This window comes from Dasypus novemcinctus, chromosome 3, assembly GCF_030445035.2.
Source record: "Dasypus novemcinctus isolate mDasNov1 chromosome 3, mDasNov1.1.hap2, whole genome shotgun sequence".
NCBI classification, from domain to species: domain Eukaryota; kingdom Metazoa; phylum Chordata; class Mammalia; order Cingulata; family Dasypodidae; genus Dasypus; species Dasypus novemcinctus.
In genome coordinates this window covers 153,539,349-153,563,101 of record NC_080675.1, presented here as the reverse complement: position 1 = coordinate 153,563,101, position 23,753 = coordinate 153,539,349, and the positions used below count along the sequence as shown (strand labels likewise).

General features: G+C 43.6%; 1 protein-coding gene across 3 annotated transcripts in view; it reads right to left on the bottom strand.

Moving 5' to 3' along the window:
- Positions 1–14,188, bottom strand: part of SKIC8 (SKI8 subunit of superkiller complex) — a 29,714-nt gene extending 15,526 nt beyond the window's left edge. Inside the window, exons 1-5 of one of the 3 annotated variants that reach the window (XM_004480384.4) lie at positions 14,113–14,188; positions 11,886–11,936; positions 11,185–11,212; positions 8,306–8,411; positions 7,760–7,932 (exon numbers count right to left, since the gene is read on the bottom strand). In XM_004480384.4, the coding sequence (XP_004480441.1) occupies positions 7,760–7,932; positions 8,306–8,411; positions 11,185–11,212; positions 11,886–11,897 (319 nt within the window). In that variant the 5' untranslated portion in view covers positions 11,898–11,936; positions 14,113–14,188. Of the gene's footprint in view, positions 1–7,759; positions 7,933–8,305; positions 8,412–11,184; positions 11,213–11,885; positions 11,937–13,901; positions 13,971–14,042; positions 14,082–14,112 lie in introns of those variants that run through there. The other 2 variants (XM_004480386.5, XM_004480385.5) reach the window with 2 other exon arrangements.
- Between the last annotated feature and the right edge of the window lie 9,565 nt (positions 14,189–23,753).

Genomic DNA, 23,753 nt, shown 5'->3' with positions numbered 1-23,753 from the left:
TATTATTACAAAGTCAATTAAAAAAAAAAAAAAAAAGAAGATACACTAAGAAATTCAGTATATTGTTTGGGGATTTCAAAATGTGATGATCCTTTAATAAAAAATAAATGATTTATAATCACAAAAAAAAAAAAAAAAGAATGACAGAAGGGATAGAAAAACATGAGCCATCCATATGCTACATACAAGAGACTCACCTTAGATCCAGGGATACAAACAGGCTAAAAGTGAATGGAAAAAAATACTCCACACAAAGTTACAAAAAAGAGCAGAGATAGCTATATTAATACCAGCCAAAACAGACTTTAAATGCAAAAAAGTTAGAAAAGATACAGAAGGCCATTATATATTAATAAAATGGACAAGTTACTAGGAAGAAATAACAGTCATAAATATCTATGTACCTAACCAGGGTGCCCAAAATAAGTGAAGCAAACTCCAGCAAAACTGAAGGGAGAAACAGACATTTCTACAATAATAGCTGGAGACTTCAACATACCACTCACATCAGTAGATAGAAGAGCAATGAGGAAAGAGAGATCTTGAACAAGATGATAAATGAGCCAGACCTAACAGACATATACAGAACACTGCACCCAAACACAGTGGATTATATATTCTTCTCAAGTGCCCACTGAGCTTTCTGCAGCACAGACCACATTAGGTCACAAGGCAGGTCTCAATAAACACAAAAAGAATGAAATTACATAATGTGCCTTCTCAGAATATAATGGAATGAAACTAGAAGTCAATAATAGAGGAAAAAGATAAATTCCAAATCTATGGAGGCTGAACAACACATTCCTAAATATTCAGTGGGTCAAAGAAGAAACTGTAAGTGAAATCAGTAAACATACTGAGACAAATGAAAACAAGAACACAACTTATCAAAACTTAGGGTGGGGGGGAGCAGATGTGGCTCAGGTGATAGGGCCTTCATCTACCACACGGGAGGACCTAGGTTCGATCCCTGGGGCCTCCTGGTGATAAAGAAGAGAAAGAGTGCCGGTGCAATGAGCCAAGTGTCCGTGCGGTAAGCCAAGTGCTCACGCAAGTGCCCATGTTGCGAGTCAAGTGCCCTCATGGTCACCCAAGTGCCCACGTGGTGAGCCAAGTGCCCATGAGTGTGCACATGGTGAGCTGAATGCCTGCATGGCAAGCCAAGTGCCCATGCAAGTACCTGCATGGCGAGCCACTGCCCACGTGGCGAGCCAAGTGCCTGTGCAGCAAGCCAGGGCCTGTGCAGTGAGCCAGTGCCCGCACAAGTGAGTCACACAGTAAGATGATGATGCAACAAAAGAGATATGAAGGGGAGAGTCAAGGTGAAGCGCAGTAGAAACCAGGAACTGAGGTGGCACAATTGACAGGGAACCTCTCTCCACATCAGAGGTCCCCAGGATCATATCCTGGTGAATCCCAGAGGAGAAAGACGAGAAGAGAAGAAAAAAGAATAAGAGAAACAGATACAGAAGATGACACATTGAATGGACACAGACCACAAAAACAGAAGGGCAGGGGAGGGAAGGGGAGGGGAAGAAAAAAAAACTTATGGGATACAATGAAGGTAGTCTTGAGAGGGAAATTTATAGCCCTAAACACCTACATTGAAAAGGAAGAAAGAGCTAAAATCAAAGATATAATTTTACAGCTGGAGAAACTAGAAAAAAGAAGTGCAAACCATTTCCAAAGTAAGAAGAAAGAAAGAATAAAGACTTATACATCATGACCAAGTGGGATTTATTCCTGGCATGCAAGGGTGGTTCAACATAAGAAAATCAATTAAGGGAAGTGGACTTGGCCCAGCGATTAGGGTGTCCGTCTTCATGGGAGGTCCGCGGTTCAAACCCCGGGCCTCCTTGACCCATGTGGAGCTGCCCCATGTGCACTGCTGATGCACGCAAGGAGTGCCATCCCACGCAGGGGTGTCCCCTGCGTAGGGGAGCCCCACGTGCACAAGAAGTGCGCCCTGTGAGAGCCACCCAGTGCGAAAGAAAGTGCAGCCTGCCCAAGAATGGTGCCGCACACACGGAGAGCTGACACAACAAGATGACGCAACAAAAAAAGAAACACAGATTCCCATGCTGCTGACAACAACAGAAGCGGACAAAGAAGACACAGCAAATAGACACAGAGAACAGACAACCAGGGCGGGGTGGGGATGGGGGTGGACAGAAATAAAGAAATAAATCTTAAAAAAAAAGAAAATCAATTAATGTAATATACCACATTAACAAATTGAAGGGAAAAAACCACATGGTCATCTCAATTAATGCAGAAAAAGGCATTTGACAAAATTCAGCATCCTTTCTTGATTAAAAAAAAACACTTCAAAAGATAGGACTAGAAGGAAAATTCCTCAATATGATAAAAGGCATTTATGAAAAACACGCAATCAATATTGTACTCAATGGGGAAAGGCTGAAAGCTTTCCCTCTAGGATTGGGAGCAAGACAAGGATGCCCACTGTCAGCACAGTTATTCAACACTGTACTAGAAGTTCTAGCTAAAGCAATTAGACAAGAAAAAAATATAGTAACAGGCATCCAATTAGGAAAAGTGAAGTAAAACTCACTATTTGCGAATGACACAATCCTATATTTAGAAAATTCTGAAATGTCTACCATGAAACTACCTGAGCTAATAAATCAGTGAAGTGGCAGGGTACAAGTTCAACACGCAAAAATCATTATTGTTCCTGTATACTAGTACTGAACAAACTGAAGAGGAAATTGGGGAAAATTCCATTTACAATAGCACCAAAAAGACTCAAATACTTAGGAATCAATTTAACCAAAGGAGTATAGGACCTATGTGCAGAAAACTACAGAACAATGCTAAAAGAAATCAATGAAGACCTAAACAAATGGAAAGACATTCCGTGTTCACAGATTAGAAGATTAAATATTGTGACGATGTCAGTCATATCCAAACTGAATTATAGAGTCAATGTAATACCAATAATAATTCCAACGACCTACTTTACTGAAATAGAAAAGGCAATCACAAAATTCATTTGGAAGGGAAAGTGCACCCAAATAGCCAAAAGCATTCTAAAAAAGAAGAGCAACATGGGAGGAATTTCACTGCCTGACCTTGAAACATATTACAAAGCTACAGTGATCAAACAGCATGGTTCAGTTTGTGAGAAATATAAAGAATTAAAAAAATCAATTTGTGAGAAAATTAAAAATTAAAAAAAAAATCAATTTGTGAGGGGAAAAAAACAGCATGGCATTGGTATAGAGACAGACATATCAATTAGTGGAATAAAATTGAGAATCCAGAAATAAACTCTCACTTTTACAGACAAACCTACCAAGTCCATGTTAATGGGACAAAACAGTCTCTTCAACCAACAGTGCTGGGAAAACTGGATATCCATAACCAAAAGAATGAAAGAGGATACCTTATCTCACACCCTATATAAGAATCAACTCAAAATGGATCAAAGACCTAAATATAAAAGCCAGGACCATAAAACTACTTGAAGAAAATCTAGGGAAACATCTTCAAGATCTTATAGTAGGTGATGGTTTCTTGGACTTTATATCTATAGCATGAGCAACAAAAGAAAAAGCAGATGAATGGGTCCTCCTCAAAATTAAAACAACTTTGCACCTCAAAGGACTTTGTCAAAAAGGGTGAAAAGGCAGCCGACTCAATGGGAGAAAATATTTGGAAATCACATGTCTGATAAGAGTTTAATATCTATGATATATAAAGAGACGTTACAACTCAACAACAAAAAGACAACCGACCCGATTAAAAAATGGGCAAAACACTTGCATAGATAGACATTTGTCCAAAGAAATACAAATGGCAAAAAAACACATGAAAAAAATGTTCCACATCACTAGTGTTAGGGAAATGCAAATCAAAACTAAAATACAGTGAGCCACCATTTCACACCTTTCTGAACAGCCACTGTTAAAAAGACAGAAAACTACAGGTATTGGAGAAGCTGTGGAGAGATAGGAATATTTATTCACTGTTGGTGGGAATGTAGAATGGAACAGCCACTGTGAGGACTGTTTGGCAGTCCACATAGATATAGATTTCCTATATGGCCTGGCAATACTACTACTAGATATATACTCAGAAAAACTGAAAGCAATGACACAAACAGACATCTGTACACTGATGTTCATAGAGACATTATTCACGATTGCCAAAAGATGGAAACAACCCAGGTGCCCATTGACCGATGAATAAACTGTGGTGTATACATACAATGAAATATTATGCAGCTGTAAGAAGAAATGAAGTCGTAAAGCATATGACAACATGGATGAACCTGGAGGACATTATGTTGAATGAAGCAAGCTACACACAAAAGGACAAATACTGTATGCTTGCACAACTATGAACTAAATATATTGTGTAATCTCATGGAATTAATAACTGGAATATGGGTGACCAGAAAATAGAATGAGGTTAGAGAATGCAAAGCTGAGGTTTAATCTGGGAAGAATTAGTAAAAAGGTTGTCTGGAATAAGGGAACTTTTTGTGGTGCAGAAGTGTTCTAAAATTCGATTGGAGTGACAATTATATAAATTCACTAAAACTCACTGAACTGTACACTTACAATGGGTAGAATTTTATGATACTATAGAGATGAAATTTTACCTCAATAAGACCATAAACAAATGAAGATAGCAGAAATACTGACATTATAGAAAACTATAATATGAAAAAGCATAATATGAAATAGGAGCACTGTTTGTTATAAAGAAAAAAAATTGATTAGTTTTTTACTTATATAACTCAGAGTTATATCCAAATGTTATTTATGCACTGCAATACTTCTTTAGTCAAAATATAAGCACCCCCAGATTCACATGCAGCCTGGTATATAACTGATCGTGGTTGGACATTTCTTTTCTCAGCTACTCAGGAACTTCTGCCCATCACAGGCAATTCCAAAGAACTCTGGAACTCAGGTCAGGGCCTGGGACCCAAGCAACAATCTGGTTTCCTTCTTCCCCTCTACTATCCATCTTCCCCTCTACTGCCTGCCTGGGTGGGCCTCTTTCCCCAGGCACACCCCCTTGGAACACCCCCTAAGTCTCACCCCCTCCTGCACCAGTCCAGAAACTGCTTGCCAGATCAAAGGGAAAGGAAAGAGAAAGGCTCCTTCCCCAGTCACCCTCCCAGTTCCTGGGGCAGAGGTCAATGAGGTCACGACCATGATCCTCCCTTTCCCTTCTTAGCCCACAAGAGAGTGAAAGAGGAAAGGCCTGTGAGCTTGGCTCATGGCATCAGGGCCTCTAGCATATTTCAGGGTAGTTTCTAAAATAGAATTCTCTTGAAAAATTTAACACATATATCCAAAGTAGTAATAAATCATTCCACTCTATCTATATTTTAAAAATATATTTTTAAAATGAACTTTACTTCAAAAGTGTTCAATTACCAACAAGATCTGAACAGATGTTTATAATCAACCTCTCAAAGCAGTTGCTTTTTAATAGCTATCTCTACTCCTAAATGCTACTCCTCCTAGCATTTAGTCTAACAGGATTGTTTTTTCTTATTCTTATAATTAGCTGTTTACAGGAATAATGTTTATTAGAAAACCTGATTTTCATTCCTCTAAACTTAATAACATGATGCTTATATTTCTAAATTACTTTTACATTTCCCTAGTAACTGTTTTAAGACATAGAACTTTTAGTATCAACTGTCTTTATGCTCAAAATAGAAGGAACAATTGTTACCCCTTAGTTTAACCTTGCATTCTAAGATTTTTTATTTTACTATTTACATAACAAATGCTTATTTTAATCACCAACTTCCTTCCCATCACTGAAAGAGTGTTTTTGTTGTTTTGTTTTTAAAATCTTTGAACATTTGGATAACTGATGCTAAGAGTCCCCTGTAATGGACTTCTACCTTTGTTCTTCTCCAATGGTGGCTTGCTGGAAAGCTCCAGCCTGGGTTAAGGTGACAAATGCAGGATCTTCACCTTCATCTTCATTTTCTTCTAATTCCTCACTTTCTTCTTCTGGTTCTGGGATTTTCACTCTCTCTCTGTTCATATCCTTCATGCACATTTTCAGGGCAGGTATAACCTGGGTGCCCACTTTCCTGACATTCTTTAGACCTAGATTTATCAGAGTAGTTTCACCTTGAGATGAATTCAGCTGCTTTTTAGTTGTCAATAGTAATGGTTCCTTTTATTACTCGACCGAATAACCATTTATTATTTAATGGCCTGGTACAGTTTTGTGCAGATTCCTATTTAAAAAGAAAATAAGCCCAACCCTTTACTCTTCTCAGTACTGCTTTCTTTCATACAATAACTTCTACAACCTTGACACACTTGGAAAACATCCAGGATAAAGTAGTGTTTGTCAGTGAAGATAAGTTGGATATACATGCCACCCTTTTACCTGGAACCAATCCAGCACTCATTTTTTCAGCTGGGATTTGCTCACAGGCCACAACACCACACAGTGACCTTAGCTCAAGTGCCCAAGATGAAAAGGCAGCAACAGATCTGCCTCCTCTTCTCTCTTCTAAAGATACTCCTTGGCCGACTTTGCAGGCTGGTTTGAGGATCCAAGTCCTCTGTAAGCAACGTGAGCAGGATTAAGGACACATGTAAAGAGAACCACCTGGGGAGTCAGAAAGTGTCTGGGTAATGTTTTCCAAATACATATTCCAGGCCCCACACCCTGATAACTGTGATTCAGTGGTTGTAAAATAAGGAACTGGAAATTTGTATTCTGAAAAAGCTCTAGCTATAAGATTTTTAGACATGGAATATTGCATCTGAGGGTAAATGTACTCAGCTTCCAGACAACCCAGGAATTCTAACAAATCCTAGGACCATCATTCTTTCCAATAGTGGCTACTGAGCATAACTGGTAGAAGGCAAATCCACCTCGTGCTCTAATCAAGGGAATTAAAGTATTAAAACACCTAACCAGCTTGTCTATAATCAACCCATAAAGGGGCATGCCAGAGAGATGCCAGGCTATCTGTACCCCTCTAGCGGTCACCACACATTCTCAATGCTATGCAGTCATTTATAAGTAAATAAAAGGCTAAAAAGAATCTGAAATGTCATGCTGTTTGCTCTACATTAACCCAGTCCACTGAAACCATCAATTCCCATTACCCTAGATGGTACTTACAAGCTGATGGACAAGATTACACTGTCCTACCGTATTTTTAAAAATATATTTATCAGTGAATTTGTTTCTTTGTAAAGTTTCTTATCAACCACATACTAGAAACCAGGCATGCCCAGGACCTTAATCATAACTAACTGAGATTATCATGATGGAGATTTACAAGGACACAGTGCTTTATGCCCTAGACATCTATAAGGCAGTGAGTGTATCAATTCAGAATATGGCAAAAAGGGAATCTCTGAACCATCCAAATACAGGTCTACAATCCCAAGGCAACAACTCTGAAATTCAAAAGGCTCTGAAAACTAAACATTTTTTAAAAATAAGTTTAGTACCAAAATTCATTTGGCAGCGATACCTGACTGGAAGGATGTAAGGATATGCAATTTTTATTTATCTTGCTTAGCATAGATACTAATCTCTTTAGTTGCAGAGAAAATAGTGTTTGATCAGAGTGCTAACCCCAATCCCACTGAAGGTATTAAGTTCTATACAGTTCACACAGCCTATTCCCCTATTCAAATCCAAAAACTTCTCAACTGTAAAACTTATCTATTCCTGAGGGTTTAGAAAGGGAATAGTGGAACTCTACTATCTCCCCTAAAAGTTAAACTCTTACCAGGTCCCGCATCTATGGACTTTATCTGTTTGCCGTTTTCCAAGTCCCATAGACGAATATGAGCATCAAGAGAACTGGATGCAGCAATGGGCAGGGTGTGGCTGATGTCCACAGACACCACCCCCAGCTGATGTCCCTCCAGGCTCCACTGCAGGTCCAGCCTCTCGTCACGCCTTCAACGGGGAACAGAGACAAATGGATTTCTTCACACACAACACACAGATCCTGGCATATGAAATTCTGGGTCCCTGAGACTATGCATCTGTGAGACAAAGAACCAGAGAGAAGGTGGAGAGCCACACAATCCCCAAAACAGCCAGGTTTTTAACTTTGGGTTTTTTTTGTTGTTTGTTTTTAACTATGGAGCTTTAATACTGAATAACAAGAAAGCAAGTGAGAATAAATAAGCTGCTTTTATAACACCACACTGCTATTGATTTCTTGCCTAGAAAAAGTCAATTGTTATCTGACCACAACTTGGAAGCCCAGAAGCAAAACCCTAAGACCCAATTTCCAAGGCTGTATGTTAGGGAAAAGGGTGCTCACCATTTCCAAACCTTTACAAGGTCATCCAGGGATCCTGTGACCACTGTCTCAGAGTTTTCTTTCTTGTTTGTCCCCCAGGCAACTGACCAAATGGCATCATCATGGGCTAGAATGGAAAGGACTTCACTTTAGAAAGTATTCACACAACTTCTAAATCCAGTGTGAAAGAATGAAGCTGAAATACTGTTCCAACAATTCAGAGGTAACATGCACTTGTATCTACTTTATAGTTTTGCAAAACACCTTTCCATACCACCTTTATTGAAGTTGTGGGAGCCATATATGAAAACCAAAGGTTCTGAAGAAGCCAATTGCCCCAAATCACAGGTTTTCCAGCTGGGGAGGCAGTGCTGGAATTTCAGGTTTTCAGACTTCTACATTAGCATGTTGCTCACCATACAGCAGTCTAGAATTCACTTTTTTTTTTAAAAAGATTTATTTTTATTTATTTCTTTCCCCTTTCCCCCCACCCCCTCACCCCAGTTGTCCTTTCTCTGTGTCTGTTTGCTGCGTCATCGTCCGCTTCTGTTGTTGTCGGCGGCATGGGAATCTGTGTTTCTTTTTGTTGCATCTTCTTGTTGTGTCAGCTCTCCATGTGGGCGGCGTCATTCTTTCACGCTAGGCGGCTCTCCTCACTGGGCACACTCCTTGTGCATGGGGCTCCCCTACGCACGGGGACACTCCTGTGTGGCACAGCACTCCTTGTGCACAGCAGCACTGCACATGGGCCAGCTCCACACGGGTCAAGGAGGCTCCGGGTTTGAACCGTGGACCTCCCATGTGGTAAACGGATGCCCTAACCGCTGGGCCAAGTCCACTTCCCTAGAATTCACTTGACTAAAACTAAACTCACATTTTAGAACTGCTTCCCATCCCCAAGACCTAAACTTAAGATCTTAGATATCTTTGGAAATCAGTAGGCAATCCAACTATAAACAGTATGAGCCTAAAAAGATACCTAACATAGCTTCCATATGTCTTTATTATGCTTAAAGGACAAACTATTACATTAATCCTTTTATAAGCATCATCTCAATCACAATAGTTCTATAAAGTAGATACTATTACTATCATTCCCATTTTACAGACAAGGAAGCAGAAGTTTAGAGACACCTACTAGCTTGCCAAAAGTCACCAAACTTTAGGTACCAAAAGAAGGGAGTTAGGATTCAAAACCAACCTCGCTAAAGACAGTCCATCCTATATACTAAGTCTGCAAACTGCATATTTGGTAAGCCAGACCATCAAGTGAGCAGACCCAATACTGCTATATGAATGTCCTTCCCAAAATGTGAGGATAAGGGCATTAAACTTAAACAGCTTTGAGTTACATAGAGATACAAGGTTTCAATTATAAGCCTCACCTGACTCAAGTCCATTAGCCTGCCACCTGGATGGCACAAGCTACATACAAGGTGTTGACCGGCATGCCTTGTTAGTCTGCTAGTTACCTATACTAGCTACCTTGGAGGAATGCTTAGGTTAAATGTCAGACTGCCTAAATCTGGGGCTCTTAACCTTTTTTGTTCTATGAACCCCTCTTCCAGTCAGGTGAAAACCATGGTCCCCTTATTAAGTCCACACTCTGCTGTGTATTATTTAATAAATATATCATACCTGCACCAGCACAGCCCCACAAGAATGTTTTTTTGAATTTAAATTAAAGCTAACAAGACACCATGTTAAGAACCCCTGGCCTAAAGGCCCTCCATAAAATGAAAGAGCTCTGTTAGGCATTCCACAAATGCCGCCAGGCCTTACCCAACTCATCTAGCTAGGGCAAAAAAACAAGACACATGACAAGTCCATGCACAAATGCCATTCCTCTTTAGGTAGGAAGCCATGTATCACTGATGAGCTACATTTCCAGACTGGACTGTTACCTGTCTGCCACTCCCATTCCCACTACTACCACTGCCACAGAGCCCCCAGCCCTCCCCACATACTCTGCCCTTCATGGAAATTCAACTCCCTTTATACCTCTATTTTCATCAAAGGTCAAAAGGTCCTCTTTGGAAGTCCCTGCACTTGTAAGTAAAGGACCTTGTCCTCCACTGGGTCACACAATGACCCTCATGTAAAGTTCTGAGTTCAGGGCCAGGTTCAAATTCACCTCCCTAGGTGACCTGGCACACATGGAGCTCAGAGACTCAAAGAGGTTTCTTCTTTCATGTTGGCAGCTAAGAAGATGAGAGTTTTATCTTCCTTAGGTGGGAAAGCTTTCCTCAGCCTGGAGTTCTCCAGTCTATCATTTGACTCTTGGCTTTTCCTCTTTAGTTAATTGTTCAGTTTTTTTGTTTGTTTAAGAGTATTTGTTGGCGGCGGACTTAGCCCAGTGGTTAGGGCGTCCGTCTACCACATGGGAGGTCTGTGGTTCAAACCCCGGGCCTCCTTGACCCGTGTGGAGCTGGCCCATGTGCAGTGCTGATGCACGCAAGGAGTGCCCTGCCACGCAGGGGTGTCCCCCGCATAGGGGAGCCCCATGCACAAGGACTGCGTCCCATAAGGAGAGCCGCCCAGCACAAAAGAAAGTGCAGCCTGCCCAGGAATGGTGCCACCCACACAGAGAACTGACACAACAAGATGACGCAACAAAAAGAAACACAAATTCCCATGCTGCTGACAACAACAGAAGCGGACAAAGAAGACACAGCAAATAGACAGAGAACAGACAACTGCGGAGGGTGGGGGAGAGAATTAAATAAAAATAAATAAATAAATCTTTTAAAAAAAAAAAAGAGTATTTGTTGTTGGCTGCCTCTGCCAATCCTTCTACTAAGTAAGTATACTTGGAAACTGTATGTCTGGTCAGCATGCTAAAAGGTCTTAAAGAAACCAAGCAGGGACAACACAGTTTTTCACAGGTGGAGGCTGCTTACCTTGCTCTTGTTTGAAGAGAATACTGTACTAAAAAAAAAGAACAAAAGCCACATTAAACCAATGGTCAGAGTTTAGATAGCCTCTCCCTAAAACACCCCTTGGTCACCAACTCACCCCTCCAAGTATATACAGTCAACATAATTCTAGCTACTTTCCTAGCTGTGGTCCTGACCACCCTGCAAGCTCCTGCTCATGCAAAACTTGTAGATTCATACCAGAAAAAAAAAATTAGTTCTTAAAGAAACTGGTACACTCTCCTCCCTAACTACCACCCCCTCCTTGGGAGATTATTTTCTTTTTCTGCTCTAACCACCAGTAAGCTGAAAGCCCAATTTACAGCTTAATTTTCAGTTGTGTAGGATCACATAGATTGCATAACCTGTTTAGTTCCCAATCTTATTATGAAGATATATTTCTCCTATGAGCTCTCCTGTTGTTTTTTCTTGCTTTTGTGTACAAATTCTCTTAAGCATCCTCAATCCTGCTGTAAGCTGTGGTACCAACACAAATAAAATTGTCCTTGTACAGATGTACATATTACTAGTGCCACCTAATCCTGTGCCCAGGGTCACACAGCCCTTTAAGAGCAAAGCAAGAATCAGATCCCATGTTTCCTGACTACACACCCAAGCAATCTACTGGGCTTGAACTTGACAAAGAAAAGACCAACTGATGTTCTTCACTTTGCCATATGCCTTACCTGGTTTGTCATTTCCTTAACCAAGGATGAAGGGCTAAAAGCCAGACAGCTCTGTGGAAACAACACCAGGGTTTCAGTAATGGGGAGTCATCAGGACAGAGGGAGTTGAAGGAACTTCTCCTCAATCAAGGAAATAAGGCAACCCTTTTTTACAGAGTTGCTCTAATACCTTTTTATAGACCAGTCCCAGGATCCCCGCTTTGAGCCCAGGACTCAAAGCCCTACAGGTGGTGTGGTCTTCTCTCTCCCTTTGTGCCCAGGGAATCAACTAATACCTACCCCATCCCATGGTTTCTTCTCCCTAAGACTGACTGCAGAAAAGCACCATCTCTCACCCTTGCTGTTCTTCAGACAGAAAAATCAAAGGCCTTTAAATTTTAAATATAATTTATTCAAAACTCAACAAGCAAACACAGGCGAATCTAAAGATAGCAAAGTTCTTACATATGAGGCAGGGATCTCAATCAAAAATACAGGAGCCAGCTGGCCCATAAACAGGGACAGGGGCTAGAAAGAGACACATCTCTTCCAAAAGACATCAAAGTCTTCAAGGACTTAGGTCAGCTAAACACAAGCCTACCTTACTTAAAGAATTACGGACTTAACATCTAAGGCTTCAAGGGTTCTTAATATTTTGTGTGTCCATAGACCCCTCTAGCAGTCTCACAAAGTCTAAAACCCTTCTAAAAATGTTTGTTCAAATGCATAAAACAAAACACATAGGATTATAAAGGAAACCAAGTATACTGAAATAGAATTTTATTAAATACAAAAACCAAATCTATGACAGAGTAACACACATGCTTATTTAAACACCTTAAATAACAAGATCTAGCAGAAATTTAATAACTACCATAATTTCAAAGTTGTGATTTGTTGTCTGCATTCATAATTGAAGGATATGCTAAATTTCACTCAGAGGTTAGGGAAAATAAAGGTGTAATTTTTTTCTCAGCCAAGATAGGCCCCTCAATTCTATCCATGCACAATTTCGGAGATGATACAGCTAAGATACCCAGGTTCAGGCTACTTGCCCTAAAATTGCAAACCTGAAAAGGGCATGTAAAGATTTTCCAATAAGAAGGGGGGAGGGGGAGACTTCCAATTATTTAATTATTTATAAATAATCCTCACCTATGAATATCTTAATCAGGTTGGTAGTGCTTTATTAATTTGTGATCTAAGAACAGGGTTCTGCCTAGGGTAGGACTGCTCAAGCCAGTTTTGTTGAAGTGAATAGTATTCAGCCTCTGCTTAAACACCAAGCCCTGTGAGGTACACCTCTGCCCTCTCCCCTTCCAACCTAGACCTCACTTTTAGCAAGAGAGGAAAAAAAAAAGCAGGAAGGTTTGCAGGCAGTCAGATTCCAGAAAGGCAGTCTCCCGAAGCCGAGGATGCGATTCTAGCAAGGAGTTCACATTGAACATGTACTGTGTCAGGTCATGTCTTAAGGAGCACAGATGCATTAGCTCACCAAACCCTAACAACCCTATTTAGTAGGTATTCTTATTATCATCTTCACTTTCCTGATAGGGAAACTGAGGCTTAGAGGGATTAAAGAAAATTATCCAAGATTAGTGTGCCACTAGAGGGTGGACACAAGCTACAATATAAGCTACCAAGCTACATTACCTTCTTCTCCAATCTATTGCCTATCAGATGACTTTAGAGCTAAGAGACTCCGGAACCCTTCCCCCCCCCCCCCCCAACTTCTCTTTTAGGATACTTTTCCCCAACTTCCCAGGCAGAATTCATTGCTCGCTCCTCGGTGTTTCCAGAGAACACTACACATCCCTCTATTAGGGTACTCAGACAGGTAAATAATGGTACCTGAAGTAATGCACCTGTCCAGTGATGGAGAGCTCGCTACCTAAGAACAAAGTGTGGCCCACTAATGTAAAAATTCAGTTGAAATAGTCCTCCCATCTAGGAAACCGAGACCTGACCGCTGCCCCACCAAGCCCTAATCTCGGGGCCGCATGAAACATTCTCAGGGTGAAAGAAGAGGCCACCTACCGGCCTTCCCTCTCCCCTCGGGTCCCGCACACCGAGGAGCAGCCAGTTTATAGGGTCACGGAAGCTACCCTCAGATCCTACAACCTGGAGCAGCCCTGGACAAACTTGCTTAGAGGTAGTCTCGGGCCCACCCTTGCTCACCCGCCCTCCGACCCTTGCCGTCAGCGGCCCAAATGACAGTGATCCCCAACGGTTCCCGGGACCAACTCACCGTCGCACAGTCTTCGCTGCACGTCCGAGTCCCGGCCCTGAGCGACCGCGACGCACAGCAATGAGCTAACGAAGGGGCGGGGCACGTCGCTAGCACCCTGCGGAGCCGCCAGGCGCCGGCGCACGCGGCAGCGCCCCCAGCGGTCACAACGCTGCGCGCAGGGCAGACGCTGAGTAGGTGGGCGGGGAATAGAGGGAAAGGGCACGCCCACTCCCCTTGAGGCGAGACTGCTGGGAACCTGCATACGGTAGCACGGTTCGAGGTTTCCCTTTTGGGTTCTGATTTCTCCGCTTGTTCTCTGACACTTAACTAACCCAGATCCCCTCTAGGGTTCTGTTTCTAAAAGTAACATCAGTGAAGTATAACTTTACTTTTCAAAATGCGAGTCACGACCCTTTAACAGGCCAGAAACCAATTTAGTTTAGGTCGTGACCAACAGTTTTCAACAACGAGATGAATGGGAGGAGTCCCGCGCCCCACCCTCGGGAGACTGACCCCGCTGCTTTTGCCCTAGCATTGCTCTGGGCAGGGGGGCAGAGGTGTTTCGAGGAGCGTAACATCAGCGGGCGGTCCTTGAAGGGTTAATAGTCGTGGAAGAGATTAATCTCTAACTGATAAAAAATGATTCCGAAGTTCAAAAAGATTATAGTAGATGGTGATGACAGTAAAGTATGGTCTCAGTGTATGCAAATCCCTGATGTATCCGTAACAGCTAATTTGTTTTTCTGGCTGTTAGAGCTTTACAGGACCCAGTTTATTAGGAACATCTTGAGTTCTGCGATGATTTCAGAAAACTGTTATGCCACTACAAATAAATAAAGTTTACCTTTCGGCGCTTTTAGAGGAGGCTTTTTGGCCCAGAAATTTACTGGCTACATTCAAAGGTCTCTAATCCTCTGCAATTCCCTCGGTGACAATTATTCATGAAAACTTGGTACCAGTGGATACTCGCATCTCACTGGTTTGGAGAATCCGGGTCCGTGTGAGCAAAATTCTTTTGACCTCTTAAAAATCAAGATATCCCTGTAATCATTCTGGATGTATTTTGACCAGCGTAGACTTGCCAAGGAAATGCACTGAAGCTAAAGAAAAATGCACACAGATTATATCCTGAGGCCAGGAGGGTTTGTCTTCAAACCGGAGGCAGTTTCCCTTATGTTGGCTTAAGTATTGAGTGAACCCTGATATTCAGACACATTTCACAGAAACAAATACTCAGACGCTGACCCCACAATGCCTGAAGTGAGGAAAGGACACCCTTAACATCTATCCCCAGAAGCATGGGTTTTAGCAGTAAAATGATGTGTGGTCTGCTGCCTTCCTTAATTGCCTTGATTTTGGCCTATCTGCCCCTTTGTTTTTGTTGGTGAAGTTTGTGGGTTTCTCTAGGTTTTGGAAATAGACTATTATGTGACCTCTCCCATGCCACCTTTAGTTCAACTTTTCACTTTTGGATAAAAGTATCTTTGAAGACTCTCACTTTAAAGAATGGTGAAATTTTGAATATCAGAAGTGTTCATATCCCTGTAATTAAGTGAATTTTAATTAGTAGGACTTAGGTTTATGTGGCTTTTTTTTTCTTTTTTCTGCACATTAACTATAAATTCTCTACCTCCAGAATGAAATATAAGTATTCATTCTTTTGTTGATCATTTTTGTGTTTTAATTATATGTGTCATCAGAATACCAAGGCTTTCAGCCTTCTGTTTTCTTGCTTCCAAATCTGCTAGCATTAATTTCCAAAGCAAACTATTTTGGGTATTAACTCTCTTTTTGAGAGCCAATATTGTTGTTTTGAATAAAAATTAAATTTATCAGCCCACCCAAATAATATAGATTAAGAAAAAAATGGAATGGAATATGTAAGAGTCATTATGCATAGTAAAGGTATGTCATGTTTTATAAAAACCTTGTTTCACATACATGTTCTTGGCCACAAAGGAAAATCTATTTCTTGCTGTGTGTCATAGCCAAAAAAGTTTGAAAATCATTACAACAAAGGCTTTCTAAATTATATAATTCAGAAACTTCTGTAATTCTGTAATTATGACAGGAACTCCAAGTCACTCATTCAGAAAGAATGTATTGAACATCTGCTTTCACCCCTTTGTCCCCAGAGCACCAAGCACTTGGGGTCATTAGCATGGCCTTAGCATTGGGACTGTGAATTACGGTATTTACCCTTTTTTAGTTCCATAGATGCCGTTGACATCTGATGAAATCTAGGAATCCTGCCTCAGAAAAATGTTTTTAAATGCATAAAAACTAAACATATAGGATTAAAAAGGAAACCAATTACATCAAAATATAGTTTTCATCACACCCACTTTTATTTTAAAAGCAGAAAATAACAAGCATTGAGAATGATGTGGAGAAAGTAGAGCCCTTGTACATTGCTGGTGGAAATGTAAAATGGTGTAACTACTGTGGAAAGCAGTTTGACTATTCCTCAGAAAGTAAAGAATAGCATTACTTTATGACCCAGCACTTCCACACCTAGGTATATGCCCCAAAGAACTGAAAACAGGATTTGAACAGATAGTTGTATACCAAGTTCACCACAGTATTATTCACAATAACCAAAAGGTAGAAACAGCTCAAATGTCCATCAATGGATGAATGGATAAACAAGTTGTGGTATATAGACATGCAATGAAATATTATTTGGCCATAAAAAGGAATGAAGTTCTGATACTTGTTTCAGTATGGATGAACCTTGAAAACACTGCGCTAAATGAAAGAATCCAGTCAAAAAGGACTACATAGTGTATGATTCCATTTATATGAGATATCCTAAACAGGTAAATCCAGAGATGCAGAATACAGACTGGTGCTAGGGAGAAGGGAAATGGGGAGTAACTGCTTATAGGTACAATGTTTTCTTTTGGGTTGATAAAAATGTTTTGGAACTAGATGGAGGTGGTGGTTGTACACCATCATGAATGTACTATGCCACTGAATTGTTCATTTAAAAATGGTTTATGTTATGTGAATTTCACCTTAGTAAAAAAAAAGTTATTGCAATAGTTGTGAAATAGTAACGTATGTGCCTCTTTTTTTTTTAAAGATTTCTTTTTTATTTATTTCTCTCCCCCCCCCCGACACCAGTTGTCTGCTCTCTGTGTCCATTCACTGTGTGTTCTTCTGTGACCACTTCTATCCTTATCAGCGGCGCCGGGAATCTGTGTTTCTTTCTGTTGCGTCATCTTGTTGTGTCAGCTCTCCGTGTGTGCGGTGCCATTCCTGGGCAGGCTGCACTTTCTTTCACGCTGGGCAGCTCTCCTTATGGGGCGCACTCCTTGTGCTTGGGGCTCCCCTATGCAGGGGACACCCCTGTGTGGCACAGCACTCCTTGCGCACATCAGCACTGCACATGGGCCAGCTCCACATGGGTCAAGGAGACCCGGGGTTTGAACTGCAGACCTCCCACGTGGTAGACGGAAGCCCTATCCATTGGTCCAAGTCCACTTCTCATGTTCTTCTTTTTTAATGCAGCAGGTCCAATAACTTTTTTAATTTCAAAGTATTGATGAGTGTAAACAACAGTTTGAATTATCTACAATGGCTGTATCTATGATTTCTATTGGTGACAAAACCACAGGTACTACTATTACCGCTGGGATTTATTGCCTGAATAATGATTTATTCATTATTAAAGGAAATATTAAATTTCAGTTAGAGGATAAGAAATGAAGATGTCACTATTTTCTTAACAAAATTCACAAATCCCTTGAATCCCTGTTGTAGAGCAAATCTGGAAAAACATATCTGTAATAAGAGTTGTGGCCTTGGAGGCCAGGAAGGAGTGAAAAGAATTTACAGTAAAGTCAAATAAAACTCCAAGCTAATGGTGAAGCAACTCCAGTGTATGGCGTACCCTGAAAAGTTCTGCAAACCACAAGGAGGCCAAGGTTGATAGACCCACCCTGGAAAGCTGCAGTGCTGTAGGGATATAGCTGTTCCCAGAGTGAGGCTCCCTGCTTTTCCCAATAACCTGAAAGAGAGCAGACCCAGAAAGAGGCTGAGGCTGGGAGGATGAAAGGACACAACGTCCCTGCGCTCACCCCCTAGGAAGGACTCCACTCAGAGTCACAGGCCTGAGCATTTCAGGAGAAGGTGCCTTACAGGTCTGTGCAACACCTATTTCAGTCTCTGCCACCCTGACAGAGTCATCCAGCTTGCTTGCATACCTCTAGGGACAGGGAGTTCACCACCTCATTGGGAGGAAGAGCTGCCTCCTCTTTTTCAGTTCCAGGAAGCCTTGTCAATTTCCTAGAAAACACATGAAGAGTGGGTTTGGGGTGGGGCACAGGTGAAGCTCCTGCTTTCTGCTCAGCATAGGCAGAGTGAGTGCGAGCTTCAAGGGCCTGTCCTGTGAGGATCTCCTAAGGTCCCACAGATGTGGTCATCTTCGGCACTCCATCTGGCACAGCCTGCTGTCAGGAATGCCCATCGCCCTTTTCTAATGCTCAGGCTGGCCATCCCCTCTGGCCCCCATAGGTGGCTCCCTACTCTCCTCCTCCCTGCCCTCCTGTGGGCTGCAGTGTCTCCCATGGCACCCCTCTCTTTGGTGTAGCCCTCCACTCTGCCCCCCAAGATTTCTTCACTTTTGGATGGACCAGTATCTCCTTCTCTTCTCCACGTGCCCACAGATAGGCCCCCAGGCCCTTCCTGTTTTCAGGTCGGACACTTAGGGGTTGAGCAACACAGGTTCTGGAGCCAGAATGCCTGGGTTCAACCTTGGCTGATGGACCCTTTGCCTCTGGATAAATTACATAACCTCTCCAGACCTCATTTCTTCATCTCTGAAATGGGTATAATGATAGTATCTGCCTTTTAGGTCTGATATGAGGATTAAAAAAGCTAACATATGTAAAGTGCTTAAAACAGTGCCGGGGACATAGTAAGCACTCAATAAACATCAGCTCTTTTTCTCTTTATATTGTTATGCTGGGAAGCCACAAGCACACAGTCTAACCTTTAGGGAAGGCCCTGAGAGCCCCAAGGTCTCCTTCCTCCACTGGCCCCCTGGACAGCTGAGAGTATTTTCATCTCTAAAGTTTAGAGTCCATCCAGCAACTATCCACTCAGTGTATTTCCTCACAAGGAATCTTCTAGAAAGTTAAGGGGTCCCCTCCTCTACAGCAATGGTCCAACATACCTATTGTTAAAAAAGTTTTACTGTGTACCTCAGGTGTGTCTATTATTTATAAACCCAAATATGTACTACTCTAATATATTTATGTATCTTATAAAACAAATGCAAAAATAGAATTTTTTAAAGATGAGATAAAAATAAATATAATCAAGTGATTCCCAGGACCCAGCAAAGGGACCAAACTACCAGATCCCTGAAGACAAGTGGAAACACCCCCAAATATAGACTCATTTTCAACTCTCCACTTTCATTGGCTGAGTAGCTGCCAAGAACAAAGGCTGTATCTTCCAATACCTGGCAAACAAATGCACTATTGCCTCACAAACTGATTGCTTCTCTGAGGTGCCCACAAGTGTATTTGGGAGAAGCTTCGAGAGCAGGCGGAAGAGCAGCTGTCTTTCGATGAGACAGGACAGATTCTGGATGTCATGAAAAAGGGAAAGTTTCAGGCAGAGGAAGCAGCTGCAGAGACTACTAGGAAGCTGGAGATATAGGAGAAGAAGCGCCTGAAGGAGGAAAAGAAGCAACTGGTTGTGATTGCCCTGACGTCTTCAGAAAACAACAGTAGTAGTCCAGAACAGTGTGAGGAGACAAGTGTGAGACCCAAACAGAAGAAAAAGCAAAATGCTTCAGGAGGTGCCTCAGGAGAATGGAATGGAAGACCTGTCTGTCTCTTATCCAAGCCCAAGAAGAAAAAATCCAAGGAGGAGCTGGTTAGTAGTGATCTTGAAGACACTGCTGGCAGCATAAGTGTCCCCAAGAGGAAGAAGTCTTTCCCCAAAGAGGAACCAGTTAATGATCTTGAAGAGGCAGCCAACAGCAGGAGTGCCTCCAAGAAAAAGAGGAAACTCTCCTCCCAGGAGGAACCTGTCAGCAGTGGACCTGAAGAGGCTGTTGGCAGTAAGAGCAGTTCCAAGAAAAAGAAAAAGCGGCAAAAACTATCCCAGGAAGATTAGAATGGACATTCCCTGGGTGACTGTGCCCCACGGTGGCATTTCCTACCTTATCTTCTTTACCACAATGAAAACAAATTCACATGCACTAAATAAATATAATCAGAAGATCTAATGTTTTCTTCTCACACCCTAGAGGATGACCTTGCTCACCAACTGGGGTACACAAATCCCTCTCTGGCAACCGTTATGGGTTGGATTGTGTCCCTCCAAAAGATATGTTGAAGTGAAGTCCTAATCCCCAGGGCCTCAGAATGTGGCCTTATTTGGAGATGGGGTCATCTCCTTATTTGGAGATGGAGATGGAATTGGACAACTTAAAATGAGGTCACCCTGGAGTGGGGTGAGCCTTCATCCAATATGACTGGTGTCCTTATAAGATGGAGAGAGGAGACATAGACAGACACAGAGAGAGAAGGCTGTGTGAGGAAGAAGCAGATGCATCTACAAGCCACGGAAACCCCCAGGCCACCAGGCCCAGGAGGGAGGCGAGGAATGGATTCTTCCCTAGAGATTTCAGAGGGACCACAGCTTTTAGACACCTTGATTTTGGACTTCTAACCTCCAGAACTGTGAGATAATAGATTTCTGTGGCTGTAAGACCACCGCCTCCCCCATCTGTGGTATGTTGTCACACAGCCCTAGAAAATGAAGACAAAAAATTCTGATGTCTCTGTGTTTTATTTTGTTTTAAACAGTTGTAGAGCTACAGTGGTGAACGTATGGACTAAGCCATGCATTGAGCAACACCATGTCACAGAATACTTGTGATGATGCTGGGGCCAAGGGAACAACCATATTTTATACAGAGAGGTCTGAGCTTAAAGAGGCAACGTGACCTCTCCAGGGTCATTCAGACAGCAAATAGAAGAGTAAGTATTGAAACCTACGTCGAATTAGGAGATGGATAGGTCTTATTTCAGTGCCCAATTCCACAGCATCAGGGATCCAAACAAGAGATCACAGGAAGGAAAGGAATACCTGAAAGGGGTGGGAGTGGGGAGCAATCAGCACTGTTACTGAGGCAGAGGCAGGGGCCTGGGTTCAAATTCAAACTCATAAGGGCACATGTCACTCCTTCTCCAGATAGTCCAGGGAGGCCGAGCCAGGGGACCTCCTGGAACTGGCCTCTTATCCTGCAACCTGGGCCCCTGGGCAGGCCAGAGTTTGGGGAACACAGGCTACTACTGTGAAGAAAGCAGCCCAGGGTTTTCCCCCCGCTGGCCAGAGGGTGGCAGGCACTGCCTTCTCATGGCCATTGGCCAGCCTCTGCCGCCCGGGGCCCAAGGTTTCCTCCAGAGCCCAGAGGCAGCGAGTGCCTGCTGCTGAAATGTGGGACCCTGAGTCAGGGCCTCCCAGGCCTTTTCCTCAGCTATGAAACGAAACTCAGTACCTGACCTTAATTCCTAGCGGTTTTCAAAGTGTGATTCCCAGATCAGCAGCATCAGTGTTTACATCACCAGAAAACTTGTTAAAGTGGAAATTCCCAGGCTCCATCCCAGACCTACAGAATCAGAAACCCTGAGGGTGGGGCACGGCAGCGGTGTTAACAAGCCCTGCTGTGGCTGACGCTGAGGCACCCGAAGTGTGAGAAGTGCCATTCTCAACCAAATGAGAAGGCTGCCTGCCGGGCACCGCTAAGGATGGTTGCTGAGCTCCTAGGATGGAGCAGTGGCTCCTACAAGGCCTGAAGCAAGGGTGGTGGGAACCCCACATCATTTGGGGCCCTTGGAGACCTAGCAGGAGGGTTCTCACCTGTAATCCCTGTAGGTGCTGGCAGCTCCTCAAGGGAGCCATGGCAGGATGGAGGGAGCTAGAGAGAGAGCCTGGGAGGGGCAGCTAAGGCCTGCCTTCTCTCTACACACACTCCTGACCAAAGGGCTGTGGCCTGCCACCTGCGGCCAGGGCCTGGGGAATCGATTTTCCTGGCACCATGCACCTGTTCAGGGGGCTCGGTTCCACTCAGTTTGCCTGCTGGCCAGGGCTGAGCTGTCACCTCCTGCCTCTGGCTGCTCTGTTAGCATCCACTAACTTGGCCTGGCCAGTATGGGGCCCGGCTGGAGAGAGTCAAAGGAATTGGGTGGATTCCCTGCCCTCACCAGGACCAAGACCATCTTCAACAGAAACCTACCTCCACTCAGAAAAGCCGCAACCCCTCGCCATCTGATTCTCCCTGCATCAGAGGTCTAGGAATTTCTTATTCCCATTTTACGGACCAGGAAAGTTGGTACAGAGGGAGCATATGGTTTATTTCAGAGCACCCAATAAATTAACGGCAGAATGGGCACCAGAGCCCAGGCGCCCTTAAACCCCTACGCGGGCTGCTTCTCTGCCCCTGAGCAGGCTTTTTTTTTTTTTTTAATTTATTTATTTATTTAATTCCCCTCCCCCGGTTGTCTGTTTTCTGTGTCTTTTTACTGCGTCTTGTTTCTTTGTCCGCTTCTCTTGTCGTCGCGGCACGGGAAGTGTGGGCGGCGCCATTCCTGGGCAGGCTGCTCCCTCCTTTGCGCTGGGCGACTCTCCTTATGGGTGCACTCCTTGCGCATGGGGCTCCCCTACGCGCACCCCTGGGTAGCACGGCACTCCCTGCGCGCATCAGCACTGCGCATGGGCCACACGGGTCAAGGAGGCCCGGGGCTTGAACCGCGGACCTCCCATGTGGTAGACGGATGCCCTAACCACTGGGCCAAAGTCCGTTTCCCACCTGAGCAGGCTTTTGGGCATGGCCAGAAGAGACAGAAAGGAGATCCAGGGTCTAAGCCCCTCCAAACAGCCGGCAGTGCCCACACCTATGAGAAGTGGCCTGGAGGCAAGAATGGATGGCCCCGCAGTGGGAGACTGAGTTGCATGCCCAGGGTTCCTGAAGTGCAGCTGGAGGGAACCAGGCCCTGTGCTGGGGGAGAGGGCGGGGAGCAATCACAGTGGCACATGAGATTTGGTTGCAGCCTGGGGCCTGCACTGTGACTTTCTGGGCATTGTTGGCATTTACCTACTGCCAGGAAGCCACCAAGTCAGGCAGCAAGAACGGACTCCTGAAGACAATGAGAGGGAAGTAGGTGGAGTCAAGGAGGCCAGGGTGGTGGCCTGCCAGGATGAGGCTGTCGGACCCCAAATGGTGGCGGGCACTAGGTGGGAAAACCTGTGAGCCAGTGTCACGGTCTGCAGTGAATGAGACAGGCGAGGTTGGCAGGTGAGGTGGGGACGAAGGTGGAGGGGGCTCCGCCTGGGTGATGAGGCGTTGGAGGAGCAGAGGGAGGAAGAGCAGGGCTTCCGGTGGTGAACTGGTAAATGGTTAACAACCAGCTCTTCAGGAAACAAGCAAACAAACCTGGTTGCCAGTTTCTGAGGTATAAACATTCTCCCTGCAGCCAAACCTCCACGGAGTTGGAAAGAGATGCACAAAATCGGCTCGAGGAAACCGGTGTGAGCCCCAGCTCCAGCACACCCCGGGGAGGCTCTGACCTGTTACAGGGAGCGGGGAGGATGCTCACAGCCCTCTGCCTCAGAGGGCATGGGACGTGCACACTCTG